Consider the following 26,321-nt stretch of genomic DNA (forward strand, 5'->3'; position numbering starts at 1 on the left):
AAATAGTAGTTTATTCAGTCTTGGAAGTTATATAGGTATTTCTTTGTTGAGCCAGATATATGCTTTTACCCACCTAATTGTTATGTATCATAGTTAACCCTTTTTTATACTTTAATCCTATTTCTCTAGCAACCACATTACGAGCCTTACTCATTTGTTTGAATTGACCATCTATTTGAACCTTGTACCTATTGTGAGCACTTGAAATTGTTATGAACTTTGTAAAAGTTGAAGTGTGGGGTGGTTAGTTTGGCTTTTGACTGGAACTATTGAACAAGGAGAAAGGTGCAATGTTTTGAAAAAGTAAGAGCTACTTGAATTGAATAAGAAAAGAAAAAAAATATAGTTGTAGTGTTGTGAAAAATGTTTCTTGATAGAGGTAACTCTTGATGTAATTGTGCTTAAAGAAGTAGGGAGTTAATGTATATGGATGTGAAGGTGGAGTTACGGTTTGACAAAAATGTGTGGTTTGAATGGTTAATTGTATGTATTAAAGTGCTTAGGGAGGTATAGTCACTCTTATATCTAAATGTATCCTACCCATCCCACAGCCTACATTACAACCAATTAAAGTTCTACTTGATCCTTGACTGAATGAGCTCAATTAGTAGAGTATCACACTACGGGCAAGCCTATGGTACGTCTTTTGTGGCATATGAATGTTATTTTTGAGAGTGAGCAAATTCTTTCTATCTTGAGTTCCTAATTGTTCTTAAATTTTATTGTGTGTGGAACTACTCTCTATTGTTGTGTGAGGGCACTTGATTCACGAAGGAAAGATAATGTCGTTGACCTCTGTGTTAGAGTAAGTGAGCGGGTAATAGAAATGCGTGGTGCTTTGAGTCAAATCCTGAGGCGAGGATGTTACGGTATTGTGCTTAATATATTTTAAATATTTTTTATGTGATGAGTTATGAGAGTTGTTGAAAATGGCCATGTCTATTATGAAGTGTAGTTTGATTGCTCGAGGACTAGCAATGGTTTAAGTGTGGGGTGTTGATGGTAGGCTAGAATCTCGTATTTTAGTCGCGTATTGCACTCTAATTCATAGTACTTTATTTGTGTTTGAGCTTTAATTGGTAGTGTTTTGAACTTATTGTGTGTTTTATGCCTTGTAGGAGTGATTTCGAGTTATGTAGATGTTGTGGAGCTAATTTAAGCTATTTGGAGCTTTGAAGTCTGAGTAAAAGCCCGAAAGATTAACACGGGATCGTGTCCGGGGGTCGAGAACCACGTCTGGACCTCAAAAATCAAGAAAACGTAGCACTGTGGGAATATTGCATTGTTGCGGTGCGTGGGGTGGCGCGTGGTGCACCGCACTAGTGTATTTGGGCAGCTTGTTGAATTGTGATGCTCTCTGGATTTCCCCACTAAAGCCCTACATGGCGCATCGCCCCAGGCGGCGCGCCTTTCTAATTTTTACATAGCCAATGTCCTATTTCAGCTATGAGAAGGTGGTTTCATATGGATCCGACCCTACATGGTATAAATACATGGAAAACGTTATTTTATGGACTTTTGACATACTTTGGACCTAAGGAGGCTAAGGAGGAGTTGGAAGAACACAAGCACAAGGATTTCATCATTCCTTCCTCACTCAAGACCCGAGTTTGGATTGAATTTATGTTGTCCTATACTTTAATCACATTTATGATGAATTTCTCCATATCTATGGAGTAGTTCCATTAAGGGTTTGATGGATTTGGTGTATCGATGATTGTTTGTGGATTATAACTCTAGTTTGATGTTTAAGTGTTTGATATCTTTGCATTATATTGTTGGTTGAGTTCATAGATTTTTCTAAGTAATCAAAAGAGACTGGTTGAATCATTGATTAAACCTAGTTACGAGAATAATCGAAAGAGGTTTTCCTAAAGACCAATCCACTGCGCATTCTTGCATATCTTCACGTGCTTAAATTGGTTCATCTTGTGAGGTTAAGACTTAATCGAGTGAGGAGTTTTTGCTGAACGTTTGAACTAATAATTGAGTGAATTCGAGAGACTAACTTGAACATTAAAAGTGAATTATCTAGAGTTAGATTCAGAACAATTATCTTGCACCTATCCTATAAAAACCCTATCTTCTCTCATTGATAACCTTCTTTGCTTATTCCTTGTTTAGATTGTCATTAGTCAATAGTTTTAGATTCTTAGTTAATTTTAGTTAGACATCTTATAAATCTCAACTGCTGATCATCTTGGATAGCAACCAAGCTAGAAACTACGAGAATACTGTTTAAATCTAATCCTTGTGAATACGATATTATACTATACTATATTTGATTAGCGAGCAGAATTGAAGTGTGTGTTTTGCGCCCGTCAGTACCACAAGTGCCCATAGGCCACAACCTTTCCAAAACAATAATACCAATATCGCCACAACACATAGCCCACAGCTCAATCACGATGTGTACAAGAAGCTCAATAGCAACAAAATAAAATGAGAAAATAACTCAACAATGAATGATACTCCAATAAACAACAACTTTAACTAAAATAGGTTAATGGCTCTCAACAAGTTCAACTTCAATTAATTGCTTAAGAATAAATTCAAAAATGAAGGTATTTTCATGAAATGGCAACTTCAAATTCTAGTGTATTACATAAGCTAACAATGAAAGATATGGCATGAAATAGCAACTACGTCTAAATGCATGAGAATAAATCAACAATGAAGGGATATCATATAATAACAACTTCAAATAAGAATCATTCAATAATAAAAGACGTAACAACTTCAAATAAGCATATAAGAGTAAACTTGACAAATAAAAATAGAATATATGCTAACAACTTCAAATGAAGCATGTAAGGGTAAATTTAACATGGAGGATGTAACATGCTATGAAAACTTTGATTAATGCATGAAAGAAGTCTAGGAGTCTAACCGGTCAAATACCACATATAAGACCGAGTACGCACTCGTCACCTCACGTACATGTCTTTCACATAGTTCAAATAATACAATTAACCCAAATCCTAAGGGGTAGTTCTCCCTCAAAGAAGCTAAATCAAAACTCTAAAAATCCCTTCCCGTGTGAAACAACCTCCAGACGATTCGAATCTAACCAAAATAACTTAATATTATAAATAAAAGTCATAGGAAACACTTCCGGATAATAAAGTTTTGATCTTTAATGAAAGCTAAAAGGTCAACCCAATAAGTCAACTGCGAGCCCGCACCTCAGAACCCGATAAAACCAATAAAATCCGAACATTCATTTCGATACGAGTCCAACCATACAAAAATCATCTAATTCTGACCTCAAATCGGCATTCAAATCATCATTTTTATGTTTTAGAAAGTTTTTACAAAATTTTCCAATTTCTCCAATTCAAATCACTAATTAAATGATATAAACAAGGATGGAATCATGAAATATAACCAAATCCGAGTCAAGAATACTTACCTCAATTCAAAACGTGAAAATCTACTCCAAAATCGCCCAAATTCGAGTTCTCAAACTCAAAAAGTGATAAAATAACAAAGCCCTGAAAATAGAGAAAATATAATTTTGCCTAGGTATTGCTCATCGTGATCACAGAATTACATTCGTGATCGCGAAGACAAAACTCACCCAACTGCCCAAAACGATTTTCGCATACGCGATACTCCAGTTGCAAACGCGACTCGCAATCTACAACAACCTACCCGAACACGTTGTCTCTCATGCAAACGTGGATAACAAATCTCTTGATGCCCCTTCCAGCTATCCTTATACGTGATCGCGGAACATATCACACTAACGTGAAGGAACAAGTCTTCCAAGCTTCGCGAACGCGGTCGCATGATCGTGACCGTAAATTTAATGATCTGATTGGTCGTTTTGAGTTCTAGTATGTCGTTCAATGGTTTGAGATCATGAGTAGCTTCACTTTATGTATTATGACTTTCACGTGTGGTTGGTTTCGATTTTCGGGAAACTTGGAGTTGATTTGAAAGGATAATTCTCAATTCAGAAGTTTTATGTTGAAAACGCTGACCAAGGTTCGACTTTTAAGTAAACGACTTCGGAATCGGGATTTGAAGGTTCCAACAGGTTTGTATGATAATTTTAGACTTGGACATATGTTCAGGTTGAGTATCGGATGGTCCGAGAGCATTTCGACGCTTATTTTGGATAGTTGAAATTTGAAGATTTTAGAATTTTCTAAGTTTGATTTGAAGTGGATTATTGATGTCCGTTTGGAATTCCAAGCCTTGGAATAGGTTCGTATTGTAATTTGTTACTTGCGTATACAATTTGGCGTCATTCTGGAATGTTTAAGTATGATTCAGATGCATTCAACGAAGTTTGAATACTTGTAAGTTAAAAGAAATATTTCGATCATCGATTCGTGATTTTAATGTTATTTGTGGCGTTTCGAGCCTTTGGATAAATTTTGATAAGATATTGGGACTTAATGGTGTGATTGGATGAGGTTCTGGGGCCTCGGGTGTGTTTCGGGGTGGTTTCAGACCATTTTTCCTTATTTTGCAACTGCTGGTGCTAGTGTCTGGTGATGTACTTTGCGAATGCTAAGGGATTCACGCATTCGCGAAGAAGGATTTTGGCAACTAGGATTTTTTTTTAGCAAATATACTAGTAGGTTACTCACCTAGTAGCTGTTATATACAATAAATCCCAAACTAGGTCAAATACACTGTCCAAGTAAAAGAAAATAATAAAATAATAGCCAATGGCTATTACTACCAAATACAATATAGCAGTAGCATAATGGTAAATGGATAGTAGAAAGCTAATAGTTTGAAACATTCAATTATTGCTGACGACAGTAAATGAACACACCAATTGCAAACGATTCCATATAGCACCAACAAAGCTCTCACCAGGCACCATATGTTGCAATCCAAAGAAATAGGTGTATATAAAGTCACATGTCGTAAAGCATTGCAGGTCAGATATCTTCAATTTGGTGCTGAAGAACTGAAATTCCAGCGTCATAGTTGTCGTAAAGAAGAGTTTGTAATGGTTAATTTCAATCAATCAATCAGCTAAGCCCAACTGAGTTTCCATAAGGCATAATACAGCTAAGTACAAATGATGTTCCACACGCCAAAGTAAGCACATGAGATCGTTGAACAAGAGAAGCAATTTATGTTGCTCTAATAGTCCCATAGTAGTGCTGAAGCTATGTAGAGCAATGTAAGGATATCGTCCATTTTGTTGCACTTGTTGTATACTGCAAGCTGCCGTGTTGAAGTAATATTGTTGTAAGTTGTCGAACAACCCCCAAAATGAGCATGGTAACATGCTAATACCACTAGGAATTGATACGACAACAACCAGAATGTAACTACCTTCAAGATCATACCAGCAATAGTAAGTTGTTGTGTAGAAACAGTGAAGCTTGATCTTTCTGTGGAATGATGTTCTGTTGATGTATTTGTAGAAGCACACTTGCAGTTGTAGCATCATTGAATACTTATGTATTGGTGTTGAAGAAACCATAAAGTGTAGCAAAATTTCCATGGGATCCTGCATGTGAGGTTTGACTGACATAGCAGGATCCTTGTTACAGGCTCGAGAAAATAGATACAACTGTAGGAGTTTGAGCATTTGGGATGCTAATACCACTCCATGCAGATGCCTTAATAATATGAGCCTATCTCTAGAACCTACAAAATGTAGCAAACAAGTTAGGAGGAACGATTCTGCTCCCAAGTTCTTGTGTGCTCTGGAAGTAGTGAAGAATACTGGGTTGTGAGTGAGGAAGGAATGTTGTGGATGCTGTCTAGTTGGTATATTTTTGTTGTATATCATCAAACCACCCCTAGAATGAGCATGATGCCATGCTAATACCACTGAGAAGTAATAAGATTGCACACAACCATGTAGTACCTCCAAAACCACAGTAGCAATAGTCCAACTGTACAAGTATATCCAGGTTGTCATGTTGAAGGATATGAAGGTGATGTAATCACAACAGCAAGGAAGAAGAAGTAGCAAAAATACATTGCTATGTGTTTGTGCATAAGCAGTTATACCTAACCAATAAGTGCCTAGTGTATTCCTCAGGGAATATCTTGACAGTATCTTCCCATTTACCGATGCATCAACCACAGAAAGATTCTAGTTGCTGCAAAACCATGTAACAAACCTGTGGTAAGCCTCCAGAACAAAGAAACCCACTGATTTTATGGAAGTCCTGATTTCCTTGGATGAGACTTTGAGAACAATCCTGTGATAACTCATTTCTGAGCAAGGTAGAATGTTCAGAATTGTTTGTACATATAGGCAACCAATTGATCGTATGTGTGTAGTTAACTTCACCCTGTGGTAATTTTGATATGTTGAATGCTTGACAGCTTGTTTTAGTGATGCAGTACAGGACACCGAAACTTGCAAGTTGATCATGTTTCCATAGTATAAACTGTGTAACATACTCTGACTGGACAGAATAAAATCTTGTTTGTATTAATGCACTGCAACTTGAAACTGTACAGTAGAATGGAAATCTGCAGAAATCATATGCAGGTAGGGTAGTCAGGATATCAGACTTCAATCTGGAGGTATTCTTCTTGCAATCCTAACCCTAAGGTTATGGATTTGTGCCTTGTCTTGGTTAATGTGTGACTTGCCTTCATTAGAGAATTCCTGAAATGATTGAAATATTGTTGTACCTGCACCAGAAAAAGCTATTGTTAGCCAAATAGTCTGCCAAAATATTGCCCTCTCTTAGAACATTCTCAAACATCACATTGATGTTCTCTTCAATTGGTTGACCTTTTTGAGTTCCTTTCTTATATTCCAAGGTACCTCCCATCCACCATCAATTATTTTCTTCATCACCGTTGAATCTGTCTCAATTATGAGAGGATGAAATTGCTTTTGTACAGAATATGATAGTCCTTCCATAATTGCCTTAGCCTCAGCAACTATATTAGTTGTTAGCCCTATCTCTTCTGCCCTTGCAAATAGCACATCTCCTACAGCATTCCTTATACAGAAACCATATGAGCTTGGCCCAGGATTTCCCCTAGAAGCACCATCACTATTGCATTTGAACCATGTGATGTAAGACAATTTCCATTTTATTCTTTTTGTTACAACATAAGGCATGTAGCCTTCAAAAAAGCTAACCATTTTAGGCCAGTTCAGTGTTATATTAGGCAGCTAATAATATCTACCCCTGCCAAATAGTGTAGCTATTTGTTCACCTCATGTACTAGCTTGTTAAAAGAAACTGGCCCTCCTCCATGTTTCATTAAGTTCCTTCTTTTCCATAGTTCCCAAGTGTTAATACCTGGAGCTTCTTGATACAGAGATTTTAGTTTAGCATAGCAATCAACTCCCTACCATGCTCTGATAACCTGATGCAGCTGGACCAGATTGACAACCAATCCTGCACCTTGTAAGAACAGCCTCCACAGCCTTGTGGCAGTATCACTTGTAAGAAAAATATGCTGAAGACTTTCCTCTTGTGTTGGTAGGAAACACCAATATTTAGAGACAATTATGTATCCCCATCTCCTCCATGCATCATCTGTTGGAACCTTCCCTTTCCATAATCTCCATAAGAACAAAGATATCTTGAATGGTAATCCCTTTGTCCATAGCTTCTTATATTCATGATTTGGTGTGTGCCTATGCCTAGTAATTGCCAAGCACTTCTTAGTGTAAACTTTTCTGAAGTTGTTGGCATCCATTTAGGAGTGTCCCATGTTTCTGCAGACTTATCAAAATGGACCTCATGCTTTATATGGTCAGCAATGTCTTCCGGGAAATTTTGGATTAAAATCGATCATTCCATGTATCTTCATCTCTCAAGGCTACTACTTCTTGTAGATCTTCATTGATGTTGAAGTCTGTTGGAACCACATGATACAGTGAACCCAGTCCGGTCCAATTCTCATGCCACACATTAGTAGAGCCCTTATTTATTTCCCAAAGGATTTCATATTCAACCCCCTCCCTTGCCTCTAACATTTTCTTCCAAACATTAGATCCCTTCTTAAACTGTATAGTAGTAGGAATATCCTTTTTGAAAAATTTATTCCACATGAAGTTGGACTACAATGGTTTTGATGTCCTAAACCTCCACCACAGTTTGACAAAGTGTGCCTTAGAAACATCAAACAAGGATCTGAAACCAATTCCCCTCTCCTCATTTGGAAGGCAGAGATTCTGCCATTTTGTCCAGTGTTTGCTCCTGCCCTCTTCTTTTGTACTCCAAAAGAATCTAGCAAATAACTTATGCATGTGTTCAATGATGTTATTAAGAGGATCTAGAACTGACAGGATGTGTGTAGGTAAGCTCTGGAGCACACTGGTGATGAGAGTGGCTTTGCCTCCAAAAGATAGTAGCTTAGCTTTCTAGGAATGTAATTTGGTCTTTACTTTCTGAATTAAGTCGTTATAATATGCTTTTCTTCTCCTTGTGTAGAAAATTGGGGATCCTAGGTAAGTTAAGGTGAACTCACCTCTTTGAAATCCAGTGATTGAACCAACACTTTGAAATATTTGTCCTGCCACATTATTGTGCATGTAATATGAACTCTTTGCTTTGTTGATCAGTTGACTTGAAGTCTATTCATATTGTGTGAGTACCTCAATAATTTTATTCATAGAGTATGTGTCAGCAGAGGCAAATATTATTATATCATCAGCACATGCCAAATGATACAATGGGTCAGTCCATTTTGGCATACCATATCCTATGAATCTCTTGTCATCAAACAGATTGTTCATTGATCTTGTCAGAACCTCAGCAGATAGGATGGACAGGGCTGGAGATAGAGGATCTCCCTGCTTAACCCCTCTTGTTGATTTAAAAAATCTAGTGGAGTGACCATTCATTAGTACTGAATACCAATTGTTTGCCAGCAAATTCCATATCATGTGTATGTAGTGTTCAGCAAACCCCATTTTCCTTAGTACCCGAAGAAGATACTTCGATGATACCCTATCATAGGCATTTGCCATGTCAAACTTAATCACAACATTAGCAGGTTTCCCTCTCAGCCTTATATCAGTAACTATTTCCTATGTAAGCAAAATATTTTTAAATATGCTTCTCCCCTTCACAAATCCTGACTGGTTTGAGGAAATCAGTGAAGGCAAGATGGTTTCAAATCTATCATGCAGTACCCTAGAAATAACCTTGTTGATAAAGTTGCTAAGACTTATAGGTCTTAAATTAGAAAATGTTTGGACCTGTGGTTTGTTTGGTAGCAGCACAATGTTAGTATGCGTGATTGATTTATGTAGTGATGCACCAACATAAAACTGTTGTAGCATGTTGAAGATGTCCTCCCCTACAATGTCCCAACAACTTTGGTAAAATAGTCCAGTAAAACCATCAGGTCCACTGGCACTCTCTCCACCTAATGCAAAACTCCACCCTTCACCTCTTTAGTTGTAGGAAATCTGCAAAGCTCCATATTTTGTTCCATGGTTACCATAGTTGGAGCATTGTTATGTAATTCAAAGGATGTAGGTTTCCCTTCTTGTGTGAACTAGTTGTGGAAAAAATCAACTGCTGCCGCAGACACAAGGTCCTGTGATTCCAATAAAACACCATCTCCATTTTGAATTCTTTTGAGTTACAGCTTCTGTCTCTTTCCATTCACATGATTGTAGAAAAATCTGGTATTCCTATTACCTTCAGCAGACCAAGTCATGCCTACTTTTTGCTTCCAAAACTGCTCCTCAAAGCTAAGATACTTCTTCAATTCTGCTCGTGCCTGTTGTTGTAAAATTTTATTCTCAATTGTTGGTTCCTATTCAAAAAGTATCTCCTTAATCCTGACAATATCTTCCCTAATGGAAAGCTGTTTGACGATGTCACCAAAGGTCAGTTTACTCCAATGGGATAAATCAATTTTCACTCTCTTCAGTTTCTGTTCGAATATTAGAAAGGGATCACCAACAAAGTCTGCTACCCAAAATAAAGGGTTTAACAAACTGCTGAGCCTCTTCCCTACAATTCATCAGCAAAGGTGCATGGTCAAACCCTATTCTTATAAGGTAAACCACCTTAATATTTGGGAATAGAGTCTGAAAAGGTTGATTGACAAAGATCTTATCCAACCTATTGAATATGTATTTTGCATTTGATCTTCCATTCCACCATGTGAAAGGGCTTTCTTTGTATCCAGTGTCAAACAAACCACAAGAATTAACACAGAAGGCAAAGTCTTCAACCTCTCGTGGATATACTGGAAGTCCTCCTATTTTTTCATCATCATGAAGAACCATATTAAAATTCCCTCCAATCACCCAAGGTAGCTCCATATCAACAGCAAGGTAGTATAGATTATCCCACAATTCTAATCTATCTAGGGATGAACACTTTACGTATACAAAAGTCATCATGATGTATTTGCCAATTTCTTGATGATACACCTTGATTGTTAGTTGCTGCTCAGTGTCAATGAGCAACTCCCACTCCACCATAGCATCACTAAATAGCCATATTTTTCCATTAACATTTCATATTGCAGTATCCATACCCAGCCTTCACCTGTAGTTTTGAATTAGCCCTTGCTTTTGAAAAGGCTCCATAAGTGCCACAATGAAAAATCTATTTTGTTTTTGCATGTTAATGACTCTTTGAAAGGCCTGTTGTGTCTTAACAGACCTGATGTTCCATATCAATGTTTTAACCATTATATAGTTGTTGATGCTACCCTCTTGGGCAAGATTCTTGTTGGTGGTAGGGTTTTCTTAGCTTGTGTTTTTTTCTTCCCTTTATTTTTATTTTTTGATGAGAATCTAGGTGATAAGTCTCCTTCCATTGCAACAGCTTTAAAGTTTCCAGCAGTAGATTCATCATCACTTTCATCTCTAGTTGTTGTTTACCAACCAAAGCATTATGAACTTCCATAGGCAGTCCTTTGTGTGTGATTATCTCATGTAGCACCTGATTGGGAGATATCAATGGTACATTGAGTTGTATCTATAGTGGAGATCCAGTCTCTGAAGCACATGCTATGGGAGCTATTGGAGTTGCTGCTGAAACCCTTTGTACTAATGCAAGCTCCATTTGTTCAATTTCCATAGTGGTCTCCTGCATATTAATAGTCTGTAATTGGGGCCTCATCGTATGATGTTAGACACATGCATCAACATAAGTGCCCTGCTTCATAGGTATGACACTAACTAGAGCACGTGTATTTGTTTCTAAATTGTTCTCAATCTGTTGTACTTCATCAGTGCATAATTGTGTAGCATCTCTAGTGGAATTAGTTGATTCCACAAAAGTCTTGAGGGTAATTCTTGGCATGAGTAATTTAAGGTAACATTAAGCCCTTGCTTTTGTATTCCAAAACTCCTTTGCACCTAGTCTACTGTATTCTCCTTTGTGGATACTCCTTTTAATTCAGTACCACTAAAACTATTACTCTGTTGAGCTGCATTAGTATACGTTTCTTTGGTGGCAGAATCATAAACCACATATGCTTCAATTTTAGGAAGTGGGCAATTTCCAGTGGGATGAGAATTTGTTATGTGGTCCATGAGAGGTGTAGTGTGTGTACCATGACTAGAATGCAAGATTTGAGAAGAGCTCATCCTATCTGGCTCCCCTGAGCTATCTAGTACATGTAGTTCCTGGTCAGACTGCTTTCCTTCATTACCTTCAGCAGCAACAACAATGTGATTGGGTAGTGGATCCTTCACATCCTTTGAGGTATTTGGCTGAACATTGTGTGGTTGGGGTTGTGTATTTGAAATTTGGTCTGGCTTGGTGATTTGGGCTGCAACTGTTTGAACACTTGGCTATTTGAATTTCTGTTGCTTGTTTCTATAGTTTAGACCTTTGAAGTTCTTCTTCTTTTGAGATTGCCATTAATCCTTGGAATTGTTGTCCTTTGTTGGTTGTTTTGCTGCTGCATTGAGGTTTGTTATGCCTTGTTGTTCTGTAAATTGGTCTTGTTCCACCAAAGTTGGTTGTGCATTCTGGTTTTTGTTCTGCCCCTGTATCATTTGCTCATGTTGGCGTTGTGTGCCATTTGATATTTCATGCATGTTGGTCGTTTGGATCTCATTATTGTTTGGTATTTCTGCAACAGCCTTCTTTTTTTCTTGCTCTTTTTTTGTGTGGAGTAGTAGTACTCTTCATGTCCCAAGTGCTTGCCTTGTAGACAGTAAATTAGGAGGTCTTCATACACAACCTCTAGCCACTGGCCATCCCTATTAACATCCTGATCATCATCATATCTAAGACACATATGATGGGGCATGTCTTAGAAATTCCTATAGTAGAAATGCCATGGCATCTCAGAGATCACTATCCAAACAGGGACAATAGGAGTATCCTCATTTGGATTGCAGTTGGGTGTCCAAGCCTGTAATTCCATTCTTTGTCCCTCAATATACATGAACGTTTTTTGTCTAGACAGTGGTGTGATCATACTCATTATCTAGGTCGATATAAACTATTCTAGCATTGAAATGAGCTATCTTAACTCCTCGTCTGAGTTCAGTTTGGACAATGAAACTTCTCCTAATCTGTTCTATTCTAGTCATTGTATTTAGAAACTTGCCTACGATTGTATATTGGCACCTGTTTGCAGGAGTGATCGTATAATCCTTTCGAGTGAAGATAATAGCTGGTTGGCCCTGCTTGGTAGTTATTCTAGGAGCTGTGAACTCTATTGGAGCTATCTCTGTAGCCTGTCTTGCTCATAACTTGGTAGCCAGGGACTGTGTGATAGTAGGAGGTGGTGGTGTAGGGTATGAAGGTATTTTATTTTGTTGGGTAGTATTATCACTTGGATTTGGTAGGGCAGCTAGTTTAATGTTCTGGGACTGGTAATTTTGGCCAACAGTGATGTTTGGTTGCTTTGGTTTATTAGAAGTGGCTACAGTATTAGGATTTTTGTATGCAGGGGGTGAAGTTGGGTGTTGACTATAATCTTTTGCTTGAGGAGGAATATCTTTGGGAGGTGAGTTAGGAGTGTTGGTGTTCTGGTGTTGGCGTGTAGCTGGTTTTTGATGGTGAATAGCATGAGTTCTATCAAAATTAGTTGATACTTTAGGAAAGGTCGATGGTGTTGGTATGTGAGGGAGTTGGGGATGTGTGGGAGCATTTACATTCTCGGTTAACACATTAGCTGTTGTAGTAATTATTTTTGCTTGTTCATGAGATGCTATAACATTGTTGGTGGTCAGCCGTTCTTTGGACAAAGTAGCTTTAGAGATAATACCTGATGGTGGTAAATTTGGGGATGAAGGAATTGGGTGAGGTTGATCAGTAGGAGTTGGTTCAATTACCTTCTCCATATCAACAGTGAATTGCTCAATTGGTCTTTGGGCATGCGAGGGAGCAGGCACACTCTGGTCATTCAGCAGCACAACTAAAGGGACATCACTTAGTCGAGCACCGTCATTCGCAACTTGTGGTTGAACTTGGACATGTCGGTGATTTTCACCAGCATGAATTTGATCATTTCCAGCCAATTGGATCCCAATTGCAATGGTAGAACTGGTTGAGGCATTTTGTCTAACAACATTGATGGATGAATTTACAGGTAATGGTTTTGTTGTTTTGGTAATTGGGTCAATGAAGTATTGATTTGCTTGCTCATAGATGTTGTCCAAATATGAAGAAGCCATTTCCCATTGGTTTAGATCTGTGTGGATACCTTCATTAACTTCTTCATCAGCTTTGTGGTTGCGACCAATTTGGGAGGTAATCGAATTCTCAATCCCCACGGTCGAAAGCTCTAATACTTTGTTGGGTGGTAGCGTTTGAAGTGGAGAAGGATCTCCAGTGGGTTGTGTTTGTCGAATTGGCCCAGCGAAGATCTAGGCAGCTTCTGATGATTCCAGGTGATGCTTCACTACAGTGAACCCTTCCCCATTTTGTGAATCTGCAGCATCTCGCTTGGAATTTTGGGATGAAACCACCTGGGGGTTGTGCTTAGTGATATTGGGGTTCTTCTGAGACAAATCTAGGGGGATTCCTCCGCCTAGTGGCGGATTGAAGGCCATAAAGGCACTGCAGTAGCACATTAGAAAGTAGTCACTTGTCTAGAGAGAAAATATTGACTAGGGTTCCTTTACCGTACTTCCTGCTGGGATTTTGTGCTTCGCGACTGTTGTCTCGCATTCGCGAAGGTTTGGACGGCAATGCTACGCGTTCGCGATGTCAGCTTCACATTTGCGATGAAGAAGATTGTCTGGGGAATTTGGCCTTCGTATCCACGATGGCGTGAACGCGTTCATGACGAGGCATCTTGGTAAACCAACGCGTTCGCGAGACTTTTCGCGCATTCACGAGGGGCATGTCGCGTTTACGATGAAGGTTTGCCTGGCAGTGTTTAAGTTTGGAAAATCGGGTTTTTGTTCATTTTATCTCAATTCTTCCATGGGAGCCGAGCTTGTGGAGATTTGGAAGTGTCATTTTCATCATCTATCATGTGGTAAGTGATTTCCTACCCATTGTGAGTTAAATACATGGGTTATATGTGGAGTTTAACATGAAAATTAGTAGAAATTGTGGGATATTTGAAGAAAACCTAGAATTTGTATTTTTAGATTTTGACCACGAAAATGGACATGGAACTAGGAAAAAATTATATATTTGAGTTCGTCATATTATGGGTAATGTTTATCTTCGAAAAATTTAGGAATCCGGGCAGTGGGCTTAGAGGTTGACTTTGTTGACTTTTCGAGCAAAGTTGAAAATTATTATAAATTGTTATATTATAAGTATTGGAGTATATTTTCATTTGTTTGCAGGTTGTTTGGCTAGTTTTGGATCGATGGGCATCGAATTGAGGTGTTAGAGAGGTGTTGGAACCGGTTATGGAACTTCGGAGCGAGGTAAGTCTCATGTCTAACCTTGTGAGGGGGAATCTACCCCGTGGGAGTTATAATTGATATGTGCTACATGTTATGGGAGCTACATATGTATGAGGTGACAAGTGTCCGTGCGTATGCTAGAATTTCTGATTATGTCCGGGTAGATTTAGACTCACATCATGCTTTATTTGTATAATTTGAGTTATCTTTGCGTACTTACATGCCTTAATTATCATATTTTGCCTGAGACTTAATTTGCATAAGGTATCAAAATTCGATTTTAGATACTTGACGAGCTACCCGACTAGCCGTGAAAATTGTAATTCTTTTACGGATCCTCCCGCATTGTGCGTATTCATCGGAATGTTTCCTTAAAATTTTTAACTCACACGTATATTCGTGAGTGGGGTCAAGGATCCGTTAAAGTTTCTTATTCTTATGAGATCGGGTTGTTCGCCTCGACAGGATTATTGTAATACTCTCTTATAGGATTGGGCCGTTCACTTCGATAGGATATTGTAACACACTCTTATGGTATGGGGTCATTATATGGGGTCGTTCGCCTCGACATTTCAATGAAATACTCTTATGGGATCGGGCTGCCTGCCTCGGCAGAACGTGCGTGGTATTTGATAAGAAGTCAGTGTATCCGAGAGTTTTCCAAACTTGAGACATGAAATTTTATCCGGTGTTGACCATTATGTATTCCATTCGACATTACTAGGAAATGGCTATTTTTGGACTGCCAAAACGGTCGAAAAGCGGTCAGAAAATGCTAATTTTCGACTTTGTTCAAACCGAAAAATTATAGTCGCAAAATAGCTGGTCTGAAATAGTATGCGACCGAATCCGTCCGTAATTTGCGACTACAGCGGTCGGAAAGTCAAAATAGAAAAACGACTAATTAATGTTGTCAACTCTCCGACTGACGCGGTCGCAGACAATTTAAATTAAATTTTAATTTTATATTTACTTTCCCACTACTTCGGTCGCAAATGATATATATAATTATAATTTTATTTAATCTTTCTCACTAGAGTGGTCGCAAATAATATAAAGTATTTTTATTTTATTTGAGTTTTTCCACTACTGTAGCCGCAAAACTAATTTAAAATTATGTACTTATTTATATTTCCCACTACTGTGGTCGCAAATATAATTTAATATTATTTTTTATTTAATTTTCCAACTACAGCAGTTACAGATGTTCCTGAATCTGAAAATATTTTGAAGCGTTTTGCGACTACTGTGGATGAAAATTAGTCGACAAATTAGGAATGTTTTGACAGATTTCAGCTATTTTAAAGCAGTAGCACCTGCCAATTCAAATATACAGCACCTAAAAAATTAATCCACCATGCTAACCAATCAATCCACCATTCCAACAAATCAATCCTCCATTCCAACCAATCAAATCCATAAAATGTAAACAATTATAGAAAACATAAATATTTGTAACTAAAACATCCAAAAAGAGTTAAACATTCAAGCACCATTCAATCTAGTCTAAAACAAACCAATCATAGTCAAGTGTAAACATTACCAAGTCTAAACATCCAACCACAACAAATAATAATGTCTCAAACATCACAACTACAACAAACTAAAAAGCAGTATCCCTGTCATCGTTGTCATTCAAAGGATCAAATGGACGTTTACTCATAAATTTCTTCACTAGACTCTACAATTTGTTAAAATTTGCACGATCTTCTTTACGTTCCTCCTTCAACTCTTTAACTTCTTTTCATAATGCTTCCACCTCTTTGTGATTCTACGAATAACTCGCATCATCAGACAACAATGTCGTAAAACGGCCTACAAAATATTGTTATCCAAGACCGTATATTGAAGCTACATCATTGAGTGATACTTGGGTTGAGCTACCATCCTCGGAATCGGGTTGACTTTGACGCCATTCCTCCAAGAATTTTTTTATAGGCTTCCTGAAATTAAAATGTTAAGCATTAAATTATGTTATACTAACGGTATAAAGCACCAGTGTTATACTAGCAGAAAGAACAAGCAAATTAGTAGTTGTTTACTAAGTTATCATTATAAAGTAGAAAAAGTAGTTAACCTGCATTCGTATGAACAAAAAACATTGGAAACATTAAAGCAAAAAGGATGAAACACTGGCCTTTGGAACATATGATGATAAAGAGTCTTACTGTTATCATAATTAAACTGTCCACATTGATAATCTATCAAGAGGTAAACATTGGAATTTCCCATTTGAAACAACATAGTGTAAGCAACAAGATAAAAAACAAAAGGACAGTAAAAGGAAAAAGAACAAATTAGAAAACAAAAGGACAGTAAAAGAAAAAGAACACATTGTTGTATTCACTGTGTATTAAAAAACTGAAGGATAGCTTCTAAAATGTCATCATCAATGACTGGCCAAGTTTTGTTTTTCCACGAAACATGCATTAAACCCATTTCAACCTGGTACTTCGATATAATTAATATCATTTAGAGCCTGCGTATCTCCTCTTTTCTGATAGGTTTCATAAGCTGAGCTTGTTGTGCTCTGTTGAGAACAGAACAAACAGCGGTAACAATAGACTGTATAGTAGGTAGTTGGGGGGAAGCTGATCCCACTAGCCTTTTGTAGAACCTTATAATCTCCTCTGAGATGTCTTCCTCATTCTATACTGTTTCACCCATATCATTGACAAATTCTACTGATTAACTTTGACTACTTGTATTCTTTATATCGACAAAGAAATTTACTGTGTTGGCATCCCCCAACTTTAACAATTGAACTCTAGATTTCTGTCTGGTAATACTTTCTTCCACCAATACCCACTTCTCTACTACTATTTTGAGATATCTATTTGGCAAATTATTCATGTGTATGTCTATAATTCCTTATTTGCTCCTGCAATCATACAGTTGCTATCTCACACTGTTTTAAGGAAAACCTTAAGAAAATACCAACTGAAAGATGTTAAATTAATTGATTACTAATAATTTAACTCACAAGAGTTTCTTGTGCTATTCTTGAAAGAATCATACTAAGTGTTATCCCAATGCAAAACCAAAAGAAAAAACTAAAGAATCTTATAGTTAGGATCTTACATATGTCCTAGCAGCACACAGCTCGACCCATTCTCTTTTACCATCCTTTTTCTTTTTTATATGTTTGTCCTCAAAGACCTCAACATAAGTCACAAGTCTCTCTTTTTCCTTTTCCTGCAAAAAAAAAAAAATTAATTTAGATAAATTTCATAACAAACACCTTGGAAGTTCTTCTTTATGGTAGAATTGTCTCTCTTTGCTTATGGGAAGTATAAGATGCATAAGTTGTTCTGTTTAGCTTTTGCAAATAATCTGATAATGGAGATGGACTCCAATGTCAGATTTATAGATTATTATTTTTTAGTATCTTACAGAATAGATCTAAACCAAGTCTACTCCAATGCTGGATATAATAGAAGGAATTATTTGGAAATTTAAGTATCAGGTCTAACTCATACTAAAACAGTTTTAAGAAAAATAAAAAAAACTTACAGAATAAATGATAGGTCTAACTTTAGAAAGTTGTTTGGAGTATGTAAAGTTGTTTTTCCTATTCTGTTAAGTTTAGAGATAGACACTATCTAGAAATGTTGTTATGTGTTACCGCTAAAAGCTTTTTGTAAAGTTTACAGATGCTATTCTATAAAGTTTAGAAATGAAAGGCACATTACTGCTAGAGAAAGAAAAAGAAGTGGAAGGCACATTATCGTGTTTTAGTGTTTATTGGAGATTGTTTCATTCTAGTGTGCAAGCAGAAGGCGCCAACTGAAATTATGCAACAAAGAGAGAGAGATAGTGAGAGAGAAGGATATTTCAAAACTTCACCCCAATTTTATAGTACACTCCATGAAAAATTAAGGTAATTCAAAAGCTACACAAAAACAGACTGGAAATAATCTCCGAAGTTCATCTCATTCTACCGGACACCTTGGTAGCATTATTTCACAATTATTGCTTGTAAAATATACATTGATTTGTTAAGATCTCTCAATTTGTAAAATCAAAGCAAATATAATAAGAAAGTTACCATTCTCCTTCGATGGGTCTCCATACTAACTGAACCCTCAGTGTGCAATGAGCCACCCATATTGGAGGCTCGGGTAGCCTTTGCACCATTGCTCCTCTTCTTAAATTCTTCAGAAGCCCATGTCATATTAAGTCTATCCCATATGTCTTTTAGTATCCAACCAGGCATCTTTCCATCGAGCCAGCTTTATACAAGAGATTTTTAAGCCTATTAGCATATTTCTTCCAGAAATTATGACTTATTTGCTGCTGATATTTGGGAAGCCATGTACACCTTGTCTGTAAATAATTTAAAACATTAGATGAAATAAGGGTAATTTGATAAATAATATAAAATTTATTTATTTTGTACCCTCAATTGATTTCACATCTGATCTCTATAAATATACGGTATATCTGACCATTTACAATCCACAACCACCTTCGTAGATTCATTGGAGGGAACAAACCTACATTAAAATTAACATATATTTAAAATATATTCAACAATTCAAACAAATGATAAAGTAAGTGCTTAGTTAGTAATCCCATCATGAATGATAATGAGTCCGTGAAGAGCATCATATGATACAATCTCTTCAAAAGTCTGAGTCTGTGTATCATTTGGAGCAGGTCTAGATGTATCCATAGATAGGGATGATGTTATAGTAGAGCCTCCAACATACGACCTAGAAACACTAGGAGTGGATGGTGATGGAGATGAAGATGGAGCTACAGATGTGGGACCACCATTCTGACTAATATGGTAGCTTGGGGACGGAGTGAATGATGACAGAGGCATAGATAAGGAGTCAACATGCTGACTAGTATGATAAGTTGTCGAAGAAGATGGTATAGTGTGCATGCTCTGGGAATTAGAGAAATGCTTTCATGAACTGGATCACAAGGGGGCAAAGTGAAAAAGCCGGGTGGAAGTGAAGTCTGCTGAGGAGGCGGATGATGATGATGAGGAGGAGGAGGAGGAGGAAGAGGATGACTCATAAATGGCACAAACGAGCAGTAACAACCCGACCTGTCGTTTTGAGCCTTTGCACTTTGCTCGGTAGTTTGAGGGCATGAGTAGTTCCATATGATGTATTATGACTTGTGTGAATCGTCGGTTTTGGTTTTCATGTTATTCAGAATTGATTTGGAGGAATGAATTTCATGATTGAAGCATTAAGTTGGAAGAGTTGATCAAGTTTGACTTTTGTGTATTTGACCCCGGAATAGAGTTTTGATGGTTCTGTTAGGTCCAGAGGGTGATTTTGGACACGGGCATATGCCCGAATTTGCATTTAAATATTTCTAGAATATTTCGGCATGAATTGGCAAAAGTTAAAAATTTGAAGGTGTGGAAAGTTCATAAGTTTTACCGGGAGTTGACTTTGATGATATCGAGTTCGGATTCTGGTTTTGAGAATTTGAATAGCTTCGTTATGTTATTTGGCACGTGTGTGCAAAATGTAAGCTCATTCTGGGTTGATTTGATATACTTTGGCGCTAGTTTTGGAAATTGAAAGTTCAAAAGTTCATTAAGTTCGATTTGAGGTACGATTCATCGTTTCGATGTTGTTATCTTGACCTGGAGTTGGAGGAAACGAAGTCTTTCCTAATCTATCTCATAGATGCATGATTTGAAGCCTCGAGTAGGTTCGTGTTATGTTATAAAACTTGTGGGAATGTTCGGATGTGGTCCCGAGGGGCTCGGGCGTGTTTTGGATCGAATTTGGATCATTCTCCTTCATTTTTGCATTGTTGGTTCTGCTGAGCATCTAGTTTCCTTATTCACGATCGCGTAGAATTAATGGCGATCGCGTAGAGTTGTTTAATGACTGGGGAAATGTTTTTCATTGAGTTCGCGAGTCCTCAGACGCGTTCGCGTAGGTTGCTGCAGTTTAAGCAACGCGTTCACGCAAGTGTGCACTCTTTTGCGTAGGGATTTGGACTGAGCTGGGCAGAGGCTATTTCTCTTCGCGTTCATGTTCTCGGTCTTGTTTTAGCGATCGCGTAGTGTGTGAGCTTTGTGTACCGCGCTCGTATGGCTTAATATGCGATCGCATAGGGTATTTTTCTAGGGAAGTGCTTTTCCTTCTTTGTGATCACGAGGGTATTTCCGTGATCACGATTCATTGATTTGCCCAGTGATTATAAATTACTCTATTTCGGAAGTTTCACCCATTTATCATATTCAGAGCTATGGAGCTCAGATTGAAGTGATGTTTGAGGCAATTTTCACCATATGGATTGGGGTAAGTGTTCTCTACTCGGTTTTGATTTTATTTCATGAATCTATCTTCGTTTTTGATATTTGATTGAGGATTGCAAGAGAAAAATTGGGGGGCTTTGTCTAAAGTTTCGTAGAGTGACTTTTCAAGTTTTGAACAACAATTCAGAGTTAGATTTGAATGAAACTTGTATGATTGAACTCGTAATCAAATGGGTTATCGGATTTTGTGACTTTTGTGGGGTTCCGAGGTGCGGGCTCGGGGTTGACTTTATAGTCAATTTTGAGCTTTTGATTAAAGATTCGGCCTTTATCATTTGGAGTTGTTTCCTTAGGCATTAATTGGTGCATTTGAGTTGCTTTTGGCTAGTTTCAAGATGTTCAGAGGTCGGTACGTGCGAGATGGAATTTGTGGAGTATTGCTTGGCTTGCTCGGTATTGGATTTTTCTTGTTCGAGGTAAGTAACACTTCTAAACTTGGTGCTTAGGGTATGAAACCCCGAATTATGTGTTATGTGTTTGGTGTTGAGATGATGCACATGCTAGGTGACGGGCGTGTGGCCGTGCACCCTCTGAATTGTGACTAATTTATTTTTGTGGTACTGTGTAGTTACCTAATCTTATCTGTAACCGTGAAATCTCTACGTGCTAGAGTAATTGAGCGGTGATCCATGTTAGAAATTATGCTTAGGCCATATGCTGGTACTGTTGGGACCCACAGAGGTCGTTTTACATGTTGAATTAATTTCTTAGTCTGAAATTTATACTCGGTCACAACTATTGTTATCTCAGTCTCTATTGTCTTATATTCATATATCATATCATCACTATTTGGGATGATTATCATGATTCTTGTGAACCCGGGAGATTGGAGAAATTGATGATTGAGTGAGGCCAATGGCCTTTTGTGAGTGATATTTATGGGATTGGACTGCACACCGCATCAGACTTTATTGATTCATACCAGGATTTAGCGTATTATAGCTCTTGGGCTGGATCGGGCCCTTCGGTGTCTGCACATCCACAGTGGGCGCAGTTGCTATGGATTTTTGGGCTGGATCTATCCTGGATTCATTTGCATTGGGCTGGATCTGCCCTTTACAATACTGAGTGACTGAGTGAGCTGAGTATTGAGCATGGTGAGTGTGAATACGAGACAATAAGATTGAGTACCTTGATTGTGTGAGTACATGGGTTCATCACTGAGACACATTGCATTTGACATGAGTACTTGAGATACAGACATAGAGATGCATTTCCTCATGCTACCCGATTTTGGTGACATTCATGATTTCACCTACATTATTACACATAGGCATAGAGATATACTTTCCTCATGCTATATGAAAATGAAATATCTTAATTATTGTCGAACAGTTTTTGAGAAAAACACAGTTTTCAAACTTACTCATATGTTTTTGGTGTTTTTGGTGGAAGATTTGAGATTTACTATTATACTTGAAAATCATGCCTATTTTCTATAACTGTGAATGAGTTGAGCATCTTAATCCTGAGTTATTTTCTTATACCATTTTCATTAATTGTTATGAACTGTGGCTGGTTATTAGAGTTGGAATCTGACCATTGTCCTACCTCTTCACTACTTTCAACCTAAGGTTTGGTTTGTTACTTATTGAGTACATGGGGTCGATTGTACTCATACTACACTTCTGCACCTTGCGTGCAGATGTTGGATGTTGATATTGCTGCGTACGATGGGAGTTGGATCTGAAGATGTACATGTGTTCCAGTTATTTCTATCACTTGTCCTTGGTAGTATTAGATTAGAATTCTGTTCTTTTACATTTCAAATAGATATTTTAATTATTTCAATTCAGTCTTGAAAAAATTTAAATCTTAGAAGCTTATGATTTGTACTACCAGTCCTTGGAAAATTCTTGTATAAAAGTAGTTGCATTATTATTTCTTCTCTTAATAAATCTCATTGAATTGGATGGTTGTTAAATGGGCTTACCTAGCGGGTTGGGTTAGGTGCCATCACGACTAGTTGGATTTTGGGCCGTGACAAGTTGGTGTCATAGCTCTAGGTTCATAGGTTCTACGAGTCATGAACAAGTGTCTGGTAGAGTCTTGCGGATCGGTATGATGACATCCATACCTATCTTCGAGAGGCTGCAGGGCATTTAGGATAAACTTCCCATTTTTCTTTCCTTATCGTGCGGCATTGATTAAGATTGAAGTGTAACTCTTTGAATCCCTTCCACGCATTCGTATGTGCATGTGAGCGCTCGGTATCAACTGTACATCGACGGCTTGTGATTCCACAAATGAGGTATGAGATGTGATTTTTGTGTGCTGTTTATGGGCCAGTCTTATGGACTTGAGGTCAGTTTTTGACTGTAGCTTAAGCACGGTGATTTCGATTATGTGAGCATGTCATTTTGGACTTATATGTCTAGTAGTTTTCCTATGTGTGGAATTTGTGAATCGGTGAGTGGTTGGATGGCTATATGATGAAGTATGATGTGACTACGGGATGTGTTCGGATGGTTTGAATGTGACAAGAAGAGTTTGCTTGAGATGTAAAAAAAGGACTATTGGGTGCTTGATTCCTATCTTGATGTGACGTATAGTCTCGAGTTATGAATGTATTGACGGATCTTTCATGTTGTTTAATTGTGGGACGAATTAGATTCTCATGTCCTATTGATGAGTTCAGACTCGGGAAGATTAAGTGATTGCGTAGCGGTTGCGACTGTAAAAGGGTATAGCGAGATGCCAATTTGATGCTAAGCATGTGGGTTACCTCATGCGGGGTGGTCTACGGAGGTGTGATCTGTATGATGTTGTGTGGAGACTTTCTTTCTACTAGTGGGTTATATGTGTTGCGATTTGAGTTTGGATTGGTTGAGAAAGTTGACCTAACCATCACGAGGATGAATGCAAGCTTAGAAGATGATTTGAGGTAATTTATGGTTTGTGTTGCATGAGCTTGTGAAGAATTTAGTTGAAACTCATTACAGGATTATGGATGTAATAGAGTATGGGTATGGTGAGTTTTTAGATGTTTTATTCCATGGCATTGAGCTAAGTAGGGGAGTCTGCTATCGACGATTTAATTGTATGGTTACGTGTTGTATTGGTTTTGGTCTGAGACATACTTGTGGATCGGTTATGACTTGTAGAGGTTGAGATCGAGGATGACTCGAGTAATGGAAATTTCTGCATGCTTGATGTATTACACTTTATATGTATATAGTAATCTTAGAATAATTCAGGTTTGTTGTTCATGATAGATGTGATGTACTAAGAAAAAGGGATGCACTCGGTTGCTTAGAGGTGTAGACTACTTCTTTGGGCGTTATTGATCTAACGGGGCACAGGTCGTTCGGCTCGTTTGGGTGGTGCAATTGAGATGTAAGGAGAGTAGATGACTGTCGAGAAGGTTCTAATGGATTCAGGAGTTATATGTAGCAATTGGGAATTTTTAGGATTTGTATACGGCTACAATTTGGGATTTACATTGAATGGTGTCGAGACTCGCGATATTTCTATGTCATTATGAATTATACATTTTAGTATCTGGAAGGTAAAGGAAATAATTTTAGGTTCACATGAGGTCTCTTCAGAGTGGGTGTCTCGGATGTGGTACTTTTGGGATGCTTAAGAGGGAATACGGCGGCTTATGGGCCTTAGGGCAATGTTGTTTCATGCTAGGATCTCTTGTGGTGAGTTTTGGGTAAGGATCATGAAGTTCTGGCAAGGGAAAGTGTCAGCTTGAGGGTAATTCGGAAGGAACTTAGAGAAATAGGACAATACTATTCGGTACTTATGATGTAGTGAGTTTCTACAGGTGTTTTTGTGAAAATACTCTTGGGCTTGGCGATTCTTGTGGCTTGGTTGAGTTAGAGAGATTTAGTTCTGATGTCTTAGTTATGTGCAAAAGTGTTTCCAAGAGTTCTTGATGATCTCTACCACGTTTCGAGGCAGATATTTCACACCGGCATGATAAGCATGTTGTGTATTGTGATTTTCTCTTGGATGATATCAAATGGAGGGTTTCCGGCTCACCGGGTATATATTCTGCTTGTGACTCAGAGTTGATTATGGGATTTTTCTACTTTTCATTTGACGGCATGATGGATGCGGTGTGTTGTATGGGACTGACATTTGCATGTGCAAGGTCACGGTTCAGTTTTGAAGGGAAGGTCATGGATTCTTAGGCAACAAGGACACTTCTAGATGACTAGGTGAATGATATTAGTATTTGGTATTGTCTGAGGAGAGTGTACATTTCAGTGGGAGCATTGTGTTTTGACTTACGGATGCTTCATTGGTATTGCGGTACTCGCCTGGTTGATCGACTTCTGATATTCAGATTTTGCTATGTGACACGGAAGAATTATCGAAGTATTCCTCGTGGGATGATCGTGTGTGAGAGATGTGTTAGACATTTGGGCAGTGCAGTTGGGATCAGATATGGTGATTCGTGTGTTCTATGGATTTAGAGACTAGGAGTTCTTAGAAGCAGATTATTTCATAGTTATGGACTATGAAGATGCGGCCAAATCTAGCCAGCTGATAGTATGTGTTATGGTTCAGTCATTGTGGACTTTCAGAGGATTATTTATCTATGTGTGGATGACCAGGGTTGATCTGGGGGCCCACTGGTAGGCCTAATAAGGATGTGTATTCTACACCGAGTCGGATTTGTTGGCTCAGAACTGTTAGTGTTGAGGGGTGTGTCGTTCAGTTAGAGTTGAGCCTATTCATGTTCTGATATGTTCTATGAGTTACTCTTCTATGATACGAGGGGTTGTGATTTGTTGGTTATATGCACACATGGTGCGGTTCTGTTTGAGTCTTGTAGTAAAATTCAAGTGGAATGGTTATTGGGGTGTGGAATGGTCGATTGCGCCTTGGTTATGGCCTTTTTCTGGTTGTGGTATATGGTGTTGTTTACTTCTCAGTGGTTATGGTCATGCACTTTGGGTACTAGACGTCAAATTGCGCATGGATGTTGAATTTGAGCATTATGAATTGAGGTATTTCATGTGGACAAGTGTTTGGATTGGGTCACGCATTGGAGCAAAGTTATGTTAGGATATGATCCTTTGTGCTTGATTCGTGTGTTTTGGTTCTACGGTGGGTGATGGGTTCTTTGCATTGCATTGTGGTGGTACTTGTTGAACTTGCGGAGCTTACGGGACGGTTCTCTCATTTGAGTCATTTTCTATGTCTGAGTACACTTGAATTGTTGCGTATTGGTGCACGGATTGCACGGTTTGTGGCTTAAAGTTGTATTGGTGTGACATGTCAATAGGACGGCTGTATTTGATAAGATGAGGTCGT

General features: G+C 38.1%; 1 protein-coding gene and 1 long non-coding RNA gene across 3 annotated transcripts; both read right to left on the reverse strand.

Moving 5' to 3' along the window:
* Nucleotides 1–7,738: 7,738 nt before the first annotated feature.
* LOC138902818 (uncharacterized) lies at nt 7,739–10,402 on the reverse strand. Its single transcript, XM_070190719.1, has 7 exons — nt 9,908–10,402; nt 9,609–9,726; nt 9,095–9,261; nt 8,555–8,989; nt 8,428–8,472; nt 8,069–8,320; nt 7,739–7,984 (listed from the first exon to the last, which is right to left on the reverse strand). Exons 1-7 carry the CDS (start codon nt 10,400–10,402, stop codon nt 7,739–7,741), a joined length of 1,758 nt encoding a protein of 585 aa, XP_070046820.1.
* A 5,786-nt stretch (nt 10,403–16,188) lies between these two features.
* Nucleotides 16,189–18,543, reverse strand: LOC104116231 (uncharacterized). 2 transcript variants are annotated; one of them, XR_004512102.2, is made up of 3 exons: nt 18,269–18,543; nt 17,837–17,950; nt 16,189–16,698 (listed from the first exon to the last, which is right to left on the reverse strand). It is a non-coding gene; the product is annotated as an uncharacterized lncRNA (long non-coding RNA). The 2 variants fall into 2 exon arrangements; XR_011412748.1 differs by lacking the exon at nt 18,269–18,543 and having other exon boundaries at nt 17,837–18,257.
* Between the last annotated feature and the right edge of the window lie 7,778 nt (nt 18,544–26,321).

Source organism: Nicotiana tomentosiformis, chromosome 12 (assembly GCF_000390325.3).
Source record: "Nicotiana tomentosiformis chromosome 12, ASM39032v3, whole genome shotgun sequence".
Taxonomy (NCBI): Eukaryota; Viridiplantae; Streptophyta; class Magnoliopsida; order Solanales; family Solanaceae; genus Nicotiana; species Nicotiana tomentosiformis.